This window comes from Onychomys torridus, chromosome 8, assembly GCF_903995425.1.
Source record: "Onychomys torridus chromosome 8, mOncTor1.1, whole genome shotgun sequence".
Classification (NCBI taxonomy): Eukaryota; Metazoa; Chordata; class Mammalia; order Rodentia; family Cricetidae; genus Onychomys; species Onychomys torridus.
In genome coordinates this window covers 50674408-50687084 of record NC_050450.1, presented here as the reverse complement: position 1 = coordinate 50687084, position 12677 = coordinate 50674408, and the positions used below count along the sequence as shown (strand labels likewise).

General features: G+C 41.5%; 1 protein-coding gene across 6 annotated transcripts in view; it reads right to left on the bottom strand.

The window, feature by feature from the left end:
* Nucleotides 1–12677, bottom strand: part of Pigl (phosphatidylinositol glycan anchor biosynthesis class L) — a 59515-nt gene that overhangs the window by 32445 nt on the left and 14393 nt on the right. For 5 of the 6 annotated variants that reach the window (XR_004945658.1, XR_004945659.1, XM_036196510.1 and 2 more), the window contains exon 2: nucleotides 11568–11667. Coding sequence is in view for 4 of the 6 variants with exons in the window: in XM_036196510.1 (XP_036052403.1) it covers nucleotides 11568–11667 (100 nt within the window). In the remaining 2 variants the exon portion in view is untranslated. Of the gene's footprint in view, nucleotides 1–5572; nucleotides 6246–11567; nucleotides 11668–12677 lie in introns of those variants that run through there. The other variant, XM_036196511.1, reaches the window with a different exon arrangement.

Here is a 12677-nt window from a genome sequence, read left to right as displayed (position 1 = left end):
CCCCCCTCCTTTTTTCTCTCTTAGAAAGGGTCTCATGAACAGGCTGACCTCAGCTTGTTACTTCTAGCTCAACATAACTCTGAGCTCCTGATCTTCCTGCCTCCACCTCTCAAATGCTTGAATCACAGGCATGTGCCACCATGTGAGGCAATGGACACCTTTTATTTTTACCTATCTATCTATCTATCTGTCTGTCTGTCTGTCTGTCCGTCCGTTCGTTTATTTATTTGTTTGTTTGTTTGTTTATTTGTTTATTTATGGTTTTTCAAGACAGGGTTTTGCTGTGTAGCTTTGAGGCCTGTCCTGGAACTAACTCTGTAGACCAGGCTTGGAGATTCACCTGCCTCTGCCTCCCTAGTGCTAGGATTAAAGGCGTGCACTACTACTGCCCAGTAGTGCCATCAGCCTCTCTGGGTCTCTGAGGATGGTCAGAGATGGGGCTAGGACATGAACAATTTTCAAATAACATAGACGTAACTTCTGGCCAGGCAGTGGTGGCACACGCCTTTAATCCCAGCACTAGGAAGGTAGAGGCAGGCGGATCTCTGTGAGTTTGAGGCCAGCCTGGTCTACATAACGAGATCTAGGACAGCCAGGGCTGTTACACAGAGAAACCCTGTCTTAGGGGGAAAAAAGAAAGAAAAAGAAAAGAAAGAAGGCAATGCTGAACAAGCCATGAAAGGCACGCCAGTGAGCAGCATTCCTCTGTGGTGTCTGCTTCAGCTCCTGCTTCCAGGTTTCTGCAACAAAACCTTCCCTCCCAAGATGCTTTTTGTCACAGTGTTTAATCATAGATAGTACAAAGACAGTAGCCTAGGCTGATCTTGAACTTGACATCCTTCCTCTTCAGTTTTGGGAATACTGTTGGGATTATAGGCATGTAACTCACTCTTTTGTGTGTGTGTGTGTGTGAGTGTTGGTAGTGAGGGCCACTAATTTCAATTAAAACTAGAGCTTCACAGATTAAAACTAGAGAGTTAGGCAAGTGTTCTCTCACCAAGCTATAGCCCCGACTTCCTTTTTTATCTTGAGACAGGGTCTCTTACTAAGTTGCCTAAGATGGATTTGAACTTATTGTGTAGCCTAGGCAGGCCTTGAACTTGTAATTCTCCTGCCTCAGTGTCCTGAATACCTGGGAATACAGGCTTTATCTTCATGCTTGAATTATTTGTGGGTTTTTTTTTTTTTTGTTTGTTTGTTTTTTGTTTTTGAAACAGTATCTCATGAAGCTCAAATTGGCTTCAAAATTGCTAAGTAGCAGAGGCTGACCTTGAACACCTAATCAACTGTTTCCTCCTCTCTAGTTGTGGGAGGTGCTTGCTTGTCTCTTCATTAAAAAAAAAAAAAAACAAGATAGATCCACACACAGACACACATACACAGACACACACACAGACATACACACACACACACACACACACACACACACACACACACACACACACACACACACACACACACACACACACACACACACCCACACCCCAAGAGCCTGGCAAGATGGATCAATGGGTAGAAGTACTTGTTGCCAAGCCTCATGACCCAAGTTCAACCCCCAAGATGCATACAGAGAAAGAGATGCAAACAAGTTATTAAAACTATGAAAAATACAGAAAGCTGTAAAGAAAAAAGTATTTTTTTGTTTGGTTTTTTTGAGAGAGGGTTTCTCTGTGCAGCCCTGGCTGTCCTGAAACTCACAGAGATCCATCTGCCTCTGCCTCCAGAGTGCTGGGATCAAAGGGGTATGCTACCACTGCCCAGCCAGAAAGTATATATTTCAAAATTCAATATTTTACTTGAACAACTTCCAAGGTTACTAAATATGCATAGCAATCTCTGGATTATGTTGTCTCAGTTACTGTTCTATTGTTCTGAAAGATACCACAGCAACTCTTAGGAAAGAAAGCATTTACTGGGAGTTTGCTTAGAGTTTCAGACGCTTAGTCCATGATCATCACAGCAGTGAGCACAGCTGCATGCAGACACTGGACTAGTAGCTAAAAGCTACATCCTGGTCCACAGGCAGAGAGAAAGAGAGAGAGAGAGAGAGAGAGAGAGACAGAGACAGAGAGAGAGAGACAGAGAGAGAGAGACAGAGAGAGAGAGACAGAGAGAGAGAGACAGAGAGAGAGAGACAGAGAGAGACAGAGACTGACAGAGACAGACAGACAGGGCCTAGCACTTGGCTTTTGAAACCTTAAAGCCCACTTCAGTGACACACTTCCTCCAATAAAGCCACACCCACTAATCCTTTCAAATAGCACCCCCCACCATGACTAAGCATTTAAATATATAAGCCTATGGGAGCCGTTCCTATTCAAGCCCACAATGGTTTGTTAATGCTCTATGGAGAGACATTTAGCAACCATTTGCTATTCATACAGTGCTTCAAGGACTGCTACAATACACAAAGTCACTTCACTGTTGTAATAGTTGCAAACTTTCTCTAAATAACTTCTTCCTACCAGCAGAGTTAGCCTGGGAGTGGGAGTGAGGGTGGGGGGTGAGGGGAGGGGGTGGAGGCAGAAACCTGCAAGGGTAGGAGGCTCCCTGCAAAGACCGGTTTCACAGCAAGTTTCTTGTCAGCTAGGCCTATACAGTGAGACTGAGAAAAACAAACCAAGGGCTGGCCAGGTGGATCAGTGGGTGGAAGCACTTGTTGCCTCATGACCCAAGTTCAACCCCCAAGACAGAGAAAGAGAACCAACTCCTAAAAGTTCTCATCTGGTATCCACATACACACTATGGCATGTGTCTTCTCTCCTAAATAATTATACATATTTTAAGTAAGTACAATGAAAAACATGTTATGATTATTCTTAATTTTTGTTGTTGTTTGCTTTTTTTCGAGACAGGGTTTCTCTGTGTAGCTTTGTGCCTTTCCTGGAACTAGCTTTGTAAAACCAGGCTGGCCTCGAACTCACAGAGATCCGCCTGGCTCTGCCTCCAGAGTGCTGGGATTAAAGGCACGCGCCACCAACACCTGGCTTAAATTTTTTAAATATTTATTTGCTTATGTGTTTGTATGCATGTGTGGAGGTCACAAGACAACTTTCTACCACATGGGTTCTGGGAATCAAGTTAGGTCCTTATGCTTGTCATCAGGTGTCTTATCCACTGAGCTATCTTGCCAGCTCCAAGCTTCTATCAGTTTGAAGGGATTCAGAATCACTACAGAAACAGATCCCTCCTATATCTGTGAGAGATGATCTAGGTTAGGGTAACTGAGTTGAGAAGAACTATCTGAAATTTGGGTAGCACCATTCCATGGACTAGAATCCCAGTCTGAAAGGGGGTGTTGGGGTATGTCAAAAACTAAAAGCAAACCTAAAACAAACCAACCCCTTCCCTCCTTAGGTTGCCTCGGGCAGGCATTTAGTCTTAGCAAGGAGAAAAGGAACACACCAGAGTAAACCAGAGCACTAGACACAAACACTCGCTTTCTCAAGGCGGTCCCTTCCGGGTCTACCTTACTTTGTACTGACTCTAATCGTGTCTCTTCATTTCTCAGAATAACCTAGGTTTAAAGAAATATGAAAGCAGCTTGCGTGTTCCCATGGTGCCTCCCTATCGGGACTCCACTCCGGTCTCCTCCTTCCCTGGTTTCTTTTCTAGGAAACATTTTAGTCCTTTGCTTCCTTTTGGCAGCCAGGAGCCCCGCCCTGTTTTACCAGCAGTGCTGAAATTGTGCCTTTGAACCTCAGCCCAGGCCCTCTGTGCACTTGGAGAAAAGGACTTCAGGTTTTATTTTAATCTTGCACAATAAGAGGGGGTGAGTACATTCTCTTTTGGTTTCCTACTGAAGGAGGAAGGTTCTGGAATAGGAGGAGCGGGGGTCGAGGGATTTAACAGACAGTCCAGTGGTTCTAGGCTCTGCCTCCTGGCTTTTCTTTCACTGTATGATCTTTATGGATTTATTGGAAAACACTTCCAGGAAGTGCTGGCAAGCCAATCTAATTCATGCTCCCCAATGGACAGTAATTCTGTTTCCTTGTTCAGCTAAATTATTAAAGCCATAGGCTTTTTAATGCCACACTGCTGTTAAGATAAGCACTGAGAAAGAGGAAGATGTTTTGATGTGCTGAGCCCCTTAGAATGGTGTAGGCTAATCAACAGGATGGGAAAATACACAGATTCAGAAAGATGTTTGCAGGGACTGAGGATATGACTCTGGCAGAGCACCTGCCCAGCATGCATGAGGCCCTGGGTCCCATCCCAGTACCATGAAGCAAGCAAAGGGGCAGAAAACAGGCAAGAAACACCAGACTCTCCTTTAGAACCTTCTACAAGGTTAAAAACAACTGATAAGTTAAGGATTCACATTTTCTTTCTTTCTTTTATTGAAGAACATTATGAAAATGCATGAACAATTCTGGATTCTGGGTATAGCTCAGTTGGTAGAATAATTGCCTAGCATGCAAGAAACCCTGTATTCAAACCTCATCACCATAAAAAATTATGAACATAAAACTTTTAAGTGTAGATGGAGTTCTCCTGTGCTGGCAGCCACTCCTAAATAACCACCCAGAGACTCAATATTATTTATAAATGCTTAGTCAATAGCTCAGGCTTGTTACTAGCTAACTCTTACATTTTAAATTAACTGATATTTCTTATCTACCCTCTGTCACATGGATCTTGGCTTCTTACCTCATTTTCTACACAAGGATTCACATTTTCATTGAAGAAAACAATGAGGCTTTAGGGCTCAGTTGGCTCACACATGTTCAGTGAAGGGCTGACCAATGTAGGCACAATGATTGTTGCCATCAACACCTATTTTTGTATCCTATACTTAAACTTGTTTTTCTTTTTCTTCAAATTGTAGCACGGTGCTTTTCTTATTCTGGACATTTAATAACATCTATGGAACTGCCTTTTCTTTCTGTATGTGTTTGTTTGTTTGTTTGAGACAGGGCCTTACTATGTAGCTCTAGCTATCTGGGAACTCACTATGAAGACTAGGCTGGCCTCGAACTATGTCTACCTCCACTTTTGTCCTATAAGTGCTGAGATCTAAAGGTATGCATTACCATGCCTGGCTCTCTTACTGTTTTTGACACAGAGTCTATGTAGCCTAGGCTAGTAGTGAACCATAGTATAAACTAGGAACTTAAACTCTTCTTGCCTCTACCTCCTAAGTGCTGGAATTACAGGTGTGCACAATTGTGCCCATCTTGAAATATGTATTTTAATAGTATATGACTCATTAAATTAGCAAAACCTATCTTTAAAGGAACTGGGTAAGTAATCATTTAGTTCTCAAATGACTGAGATTATGCCTTATGCTCTCTGTTGCTATAAAACATGACCAAATGCATGTTACAGGAAGAAAGTGTTTATTTGGCTTACAGGTCACAGTCCAACATTGAGGAAAGCCAAGAAACTCAAAACAGTACCCTGGAGGAGGAGCTGAAGCAGAGGCCATGGGAGTGCTGCTTACTGGCTTGCTCAATATGGCTTGCTCAGCCTGCCTTCTTATAGCACCCAGGACCACCAGCCCTGGTACCACCCATGGTCTCCCATCAATCACTAATTAAGAAAATGTCTCACCACGTATCTCTACAGGCCAGTCTGACAGAGGCAATTCCTCAGCTGAGGTTTCCTCTTTCCAATGACTCTAATTTGTGCCATATTAACAAAACCTGGCCAACACACGCTTTCCTTGAAAACAGTTTTGCCCACAAAGGGTTTATTTGGGTGTGTCCTTCTAGCTAAATGCATCCCTGAAATCAAGCGCTGAAGCTCAGAGCCACAAGAACAAACAGCTGACCACGCACAAGCACTCTAAACCTATGATGGTCTTTCAAACACACTAACAAAGCAGTGACCTACTTCTGGAAAGTCAGGATCTATTTCATCTGCCTTTGTCTTTGAGCCCTACCTAGTATTGCACTTTCTTTCTTTCTTCTTCTTTTTTCTTTTTTTTTTGAGGATTGCCATTTCTTAAATTTATTAAAACTTCAGACTCTTCCTTTCACTGAGCTCTCCTTTCTTTATGCGCATCAAAACAAAGATGATAAAAGCTGTCTCAGAGTTAGCCTACAAATGAAGTGATGTGGCCTCTGAAAGTATGGAGCCAGGAGTATGTACTCCGTACTTTACGACTACAGAGCAGACTGGAAATATACTGGTCCGAGCTTGTACTCTGCAGCCAGATGGCCTCGGTGCAGATGCCAGTTCTTCAGCCTGGCAGCTGAGTGACCTTGAGTAAGTGACTCAGCTTCACCATTTCAAATTTTTATCTGTAAAATGGAAAATAATTGGATCACCTTCAGGATTAAGCAAGCTCATGTACTGAGTATATTTCTTGGCTCTGTAGTGAGGGCTTTATATCTGCTTAGTGTCATCTCAGCTTACAGGCCCTCTCCGAAGGAAGCCTCTCTCTCCCCTTTCATTTTTCTACGTGCTATATCCAGAGTCTGATGAAATGAGAAGCTAAGAGGCCTGCACATGTCTACGTACTAAACTGCACTTTGCCTCAACTGAGTTCAAGCACTATCCCCCAGAGTGACTGTATTTGGACATGGCTCTTAGGTAAATAAGGTAAAGTGAGGTCACAAGGGTGAGGTCCTAGTCTTACAGAACTGGAGATCCCGCCTGCCTGCTCCACATGTGAAGGCACAGTGTGAAGGTGGCCATCTGTAAAGAAGACCTTCACCAGAGACTTTCCCCCTTTACTGGGGGAAATACATTTCTGTTTTTTAAGCCATCTGTCTGTGTTATTTTGTTAGGGCAGCCCAGGCAGAATAAAACAGATTTTGATATCCTGAAATACTAACTAAAAACGTGGAAATGGCTTTGAAGCACTGGACAAGATAACAGGTAACAGCTGGATGATCTTTGCTAGTGTGCTAGTTAGTCGTTTTCTTGTCAACTTGATGCAAACTAGGGTCATCTGGGAAGAGGACCCCAGTGTAGAAAATGCCGCTATCAGAGGCCTGTGGGCATATTGGTGGGGCATTTTCTTAATGATTGAATGTGTGAGGGTCTAGTAACTGTGGGTGATGCCACCCCTGGGGAGGCACTACTCCTGACTTAAAATGAACCCTTTAGTTGCGTGTGTGTGTGTGTGTGTGTGTGTGTGTGTGTGTGTGTGTGTGTTTAATCACAGCAATAGAAAGCAAATTAGGGCAGCTAGAAAAAAAAAGTAGATTATTTTGAAAGGATGGGCAATAGAAATATGGACAGCAAGGGCTATTCTGGGGCTGGGGAGACAGAGGATCCAGTGCTTGCCATGTAAGAGTGGGGACTAGAATTCAGGACCCAGAACCCACATGCACACCAACTGGGTGTGGTGGTTTGCCCTAATTCTAGCCCATGATGTCAACCTCAGGCCTCGAAATGCATATGCACACAGATGAACATGCACATATATATGTGTGCCCCAACATATGAGAATGCACATTCATTCACACTATAACACATAAGCATGCAAAATAAAAATGTACCAATTTCAAAAAGAGCTAGTCTAGCCTGGTGATCTGAGTCTGATCCCTAGGAGCCACATGGTGGCTGGAGAGAACTGACTTCTGCAATTTGTCTTCTGATCTCCACATGAGTATCATGGCATGCATGTCACACACACATACACACAATAGCATGAATGTATATCATACATGTATACACACCATGCATAATGAATGTAATTAAGAAGTTAAAAAACTAGCCAGGCAGTGGTGGCACATGTCTTTAATCCCAGCACTCGGGAGGGAGAGCCAGGTGGATCTCTATGAGTTCGAGGCCAGCCTGGTCTCCAAAGTGAGTTCTAGGAAAGGCGCAAAGCTACACAGAGAAACCCTGTCTCGAAAAACCAAAAATAAAAAAAAATAAAAAAGGTAAAATAAAAACCTTACTCACACACACAAAAAAAATAACAAAAACTAAGATTCCTCTACATAAATAGCAAGAATGCTTTCACCCCTAAGTGGAGAAAGCTGCAGGGCTGGGGGTTGGGGGAGCCGTGGAGGCAGTATTTGCTGAGTAGCACAAGGCTCAGGTTTGGTCTCCAGCACAGTAAGAAAAGCTTCCAAAGCAACTAAATGAAAAAAAAAAATTGTGAGTCATATTCTTTGACCTACCAGTTTATTATTGGGTAATCTTCTAATGGTTTAAAGATTTACTAATACATCTCAAAATTGCAAATCATTAGAAAAATCTGAATAGCAGGAAAATATTAAATAAATTATGGTAGATCTTGCCTATGCTGGTTTTAAACTCATGATTCTCCTTACTCAGCTGGTGTTATAGGTGTGTAACACCCCCCCCCCCCCCAGTTAATTATGGTTGTTTTGTTTTTTTCAAGATGGGGTTTCTCTGTGTAGCCTTGGCTGTCCTGGAACTCACTCTGTAGACCAGGCTGGCCTTGAACTCAGAGATCTTTCTGCCTCTGCCTCCAGAGTGCTGGGATTAAAGGCATGTGCCACCTTGCCTGGCTTAATTATGGTATCTTTATGTTGAAATCTTCACAAGCACTGAAGAGTTTTTGAGGCTGCTGCTGAGCTACCCTGGACTCATTTTGTCTGTGGATAACTTTGAGTGGGGGAGATCCTCCTATTGAAACTGTCTAAAGCAGTCCTAGCAGACCAAACATTCATTTGTAATCTATTTCGCTCCTTTGTCTAAAGCAGTCACACCCTTTCCTCATCCAATAATATTCATGTTCTAATCTTCTACGATCAAGAAACAAGCTGCCCCCACCCTAACCCCAAACAAACTGAGATCAAGTTTGTTGGGAAGATGTAGAATGGAAAGATAAACAAGTGATAAAGATGATGGGTCCCTTCCTGGTAGGGACTGAAGAGCTCTTTACTTGGCAGGTTTTCCTGCTCCTTGGCAAAGCGTGTATCTAGAATCTTTACAAGAGGGAGCACTTCTTAGACAAGTGAGTCATGTCTTCCTCCTCTGTATGTTCCAAAATATGAAGTTGGCTGTGTTTGTAAAGTCACCCATTCACCTTAGACACTGGTAGGTGCTCCCTGTTAACACTAAACAGGGTTAGCTCCTGGCCAGTGAGCATTGGGAAAAAGTGAGATAGAGAATCTAGAAGAGATACAATTCCTTTATCTACCACTTCCGTTCTCTACGAATGGCAGAGCAGGGCCAGTGAGACCCCTGGGCTCAGAGGGTGATGACACTTGCCACCAAACCTGATGACATCTGAGTTCTATCCTTAGAACCCACATGATGGAAGGAGAGATCGGATTCCCACAAATTTTCCTCTGATGCACTGGTACGCATGTGTGTGTGTGTGTGTACTCTAAATAAATGTAATTAAAAACCAGCAGAGCAAATATTAAACACATATATGTTTATGTGTGTACATATTATATATAAACACAATTTAAATTTAAAAAAATTCATATTTATCTTTGTGTATGTTTGTGTCACAAGATGACATACAGGAATCAGTTCCCTATTTCTACCACATGGGTCTTGGGGATTAAACTCAGGTTGCTCAGTTTGACAGCAGGTACCTTTATCCCCTGACCCACTTAAACTTTTTTTTTTTTTTTTTAAATAGGGTCTTATTCTGTCATGTTGTTGGTCTCAGCTGGCCTTGAACTCATGGCACTATTCCTAACTCAGCCTTCCTATAGGCAAAATATTTTAAGAAACATTTGAAAAAGTACTACTTAGGAATTGGGCACAGTTGCACATACCTTTAATTCCTGTGCTAGGGAGGCTGAGGCAGGTGGATCTCTGTGATTTCAAAGCCAGCCTGGTGTACACAGTGAGTTCTAAGATAGTCAAGGCTACATAGTAAGACCTTACCTCAAAAAATAAATAAATAAACCCCAAGCACAAACCCCCAGTATGTGAGCACACTGATGGGAGATTCGTTTTTTTGTTTTTTGTTTTTTTTTTTTTCAAGACAGGGTTTCTCTGTGTAGCTTTGCACCTTTCCTGGGACTCACTTGGTAGCCCAGGCTGGCCTCCAACTCACAGAGATCTGGTTCTGCCTCCCTAGTGCTGGGATTAAAGGCGTGCGCCACCACCGCCCAGCTGATGGGAGATCTTTAAGTGTCCAAACTGTGAAATTCACAAAATCACCTGGTACACTGCAAGTTTTTTGTTGTTGTTGTTTTAAAATTTATTTTATGTGCATTGGTGTTTTGCCATAGGCATCAGGTCCCCTGGAACTGGAATTACAGATAGTTGTGAGCTACCATGTGGGTGCTGGGAATTGAACCCAGGTCCTCTGGAAGAGCAGTCATTGCTCTAACAGCTGAGCAATCTATCCAGCCCCAGTGCAAGGTTTTAAGTCTCAGATTTGGTGATACTCACAAACCCATTCCCTGATTTTTTAAATTAAATAAGTAAGCAACAACAAATATATTCACATAGAAAAAAAATAAAGTATTTAAATTTTTAAAGTTATTTTTAGTTTTTAATTCAATTTTTTATTTTTTGGTTTTTTTGAGGCAGGGTTTCTCTGTGTAGACCTGGTTTTCCTGGAACTCACTCTGTAGACCAGGCTGACCTCAGACTCAGAGAAATTCTAGGCTCTGCTTCCCAAGTGCTAGGATTAAAGGCATAAGCCACCATAACCTGGCAACTTCTTTTGTTTTTTTTTTAGAAGCTTAAATATTTATTTGTAACAAAGGAGTTTGTGTACAGTGTTGAAATTCTACAACTTATTGTTAAATTCACATTTGCACTTCACCTTTTAAAACAAGCATTTATAATCATTATTTTATACAGATATAGATATGTAAATACAACATCGAGTTCAGTGGTCCTTCAGCATTTTCCACTTAATTTTTTTTTTTAACATAAAAACAGGCTATAATTCCAAAGTCCAGAGTTATTTGAACTGGAAAATATTTTCTCTGTAGAAAATAGTAAAAATGGTAACATTTCCCAATAAGCTCTTTTAAGCCTGGGAATTGAACTCAGGACCTTTGGAAGAGCAGCCAGTGCTCTTAACCTCTGAGCCATTTCTCCAGCCCCCAGGCAACTTCTTAACAATATTAAAAAAGTAAATGAGTAATTATGTTTATGTTGTTGGAAAACAAGATGGTCAGTATAGGATAAAAAATTCAATTGTAAAAATCAAGGATTTTAAAGTAAAAACCCTGATATACTTTTTATTGTAATCATCAGTATAAATTCCTGATTCTTCCATCTCTTTAAAAGACAGATGTCCTAGTTCTGCCCATCACCGAGGTCAGCTAACAGTGAGAAATAATGACACTGTAGAAATGAATGCTACTACTGTGCAGCTAAGAGTCTCTATACATTTTCCCTGCTAAGAACAACCAAGCCTTGGAGAAAATGCTGCTTCCAGGCCTGGGACAGAAAACTTACAAGGAGGTACAGGAAGCTGGAAATGGAGCTGGGTTGGTAAAGCACTCAGCATGTGCAAACTCTTGGGTTTGATCCAAACACACCTATAACTCCCAACTTTGTTGTGATCCTGTCTGAAAAACCAACCCAAACTAAACAACAAAAGTAAAGCAGACTTCTTAAATAAGGATTGACACTCACATTAGGTTTGTGTCTTTTCAGTGTACCAATACATATTTATCGCCAACTGATTTCTCCATTATGAAAGGACAAATTACCTGTTGTCGATAATCGTTACATTTGGGGGTGGGATCCCCAAAACATCACAGCTCTGCAAAAGTTCTTTTTTTCGAATCTCTCCTTGATTGTAGTAATTTCCTGAGGAGACAGATACAATTGTACTTTAACAGTAGAGGCCTGTCGGAGGCTCACTCATTCTTATCCTATCTTGTTCCCTAGATGATTTAAATGCTCTCAAAAAACCGTGACCACAATAAGAAGTTTAATGTTAAGGTAGTCTTGGTAGCAAATGACTAGCAGAATACATGTTGGCACCACCATTTACAATGGCGATGTATCTATTTATGTATGCATGAGCAGGAAGTTAAACAAACTATACATGCAGCTATTTCCAGTTCTCTGACTTGTAGCATGCAGATAGTGACTAATTCACCAGGTTTCTTGGAAGGTTACTTAGTATATATTAAAGCACTCAAGTAAGCAGGGATTGCTTTCTCTGCCCTTTACCATCTTTGTTTGAGACAGGACATTGATGAGTAGTCCTGGCTAGCCTTTTATTTATTTTGACCAACATTTATATGATCAATTTATTTTAAAATGTATTTTGAAGAGAAAAGGCCCAAATTTCTACCATCATAGAATGATGGGATATAGTCCTGTCGACACAGGTGTACCCAGAATAACTGAACTACAATTGAATACTTAAGACAATAAGAAGTCAATAAAGGCTTTCACATATACTATTGGAGGACTAAGGGAAATAGTGAAGTGATTGACAGGTCAAATACAGCAAGAACGATTACTCATTCTCAGCCTTCCAGCACTTCCAGACTATGAGTATCAGGTCAGCCTTGGCTAAAAAGAAAAGAAAGTAAAAGAAAGAAAGAAAGAAAATAACTAGAATTTTAAAAATAAGCAAGCTGGTTATGGTGGCACACGCCTGTAATCCCAGCACTCGGGAGGCAGAGGCAGGTGGATCTCTGTGAGTTCGAGGCCAGCCTGGTCTACAAAGCGAGTTCCAGGACAGCCTCCAAAGCTACAGAGAAACCCTGTCTTGAAAAAAAAAACAAAAACAAAAAACATAAAAATAAATAAATAAATAAATAAATAAATAAAAATAAGCAAAAGACTTAATTAGAAATTTTCCA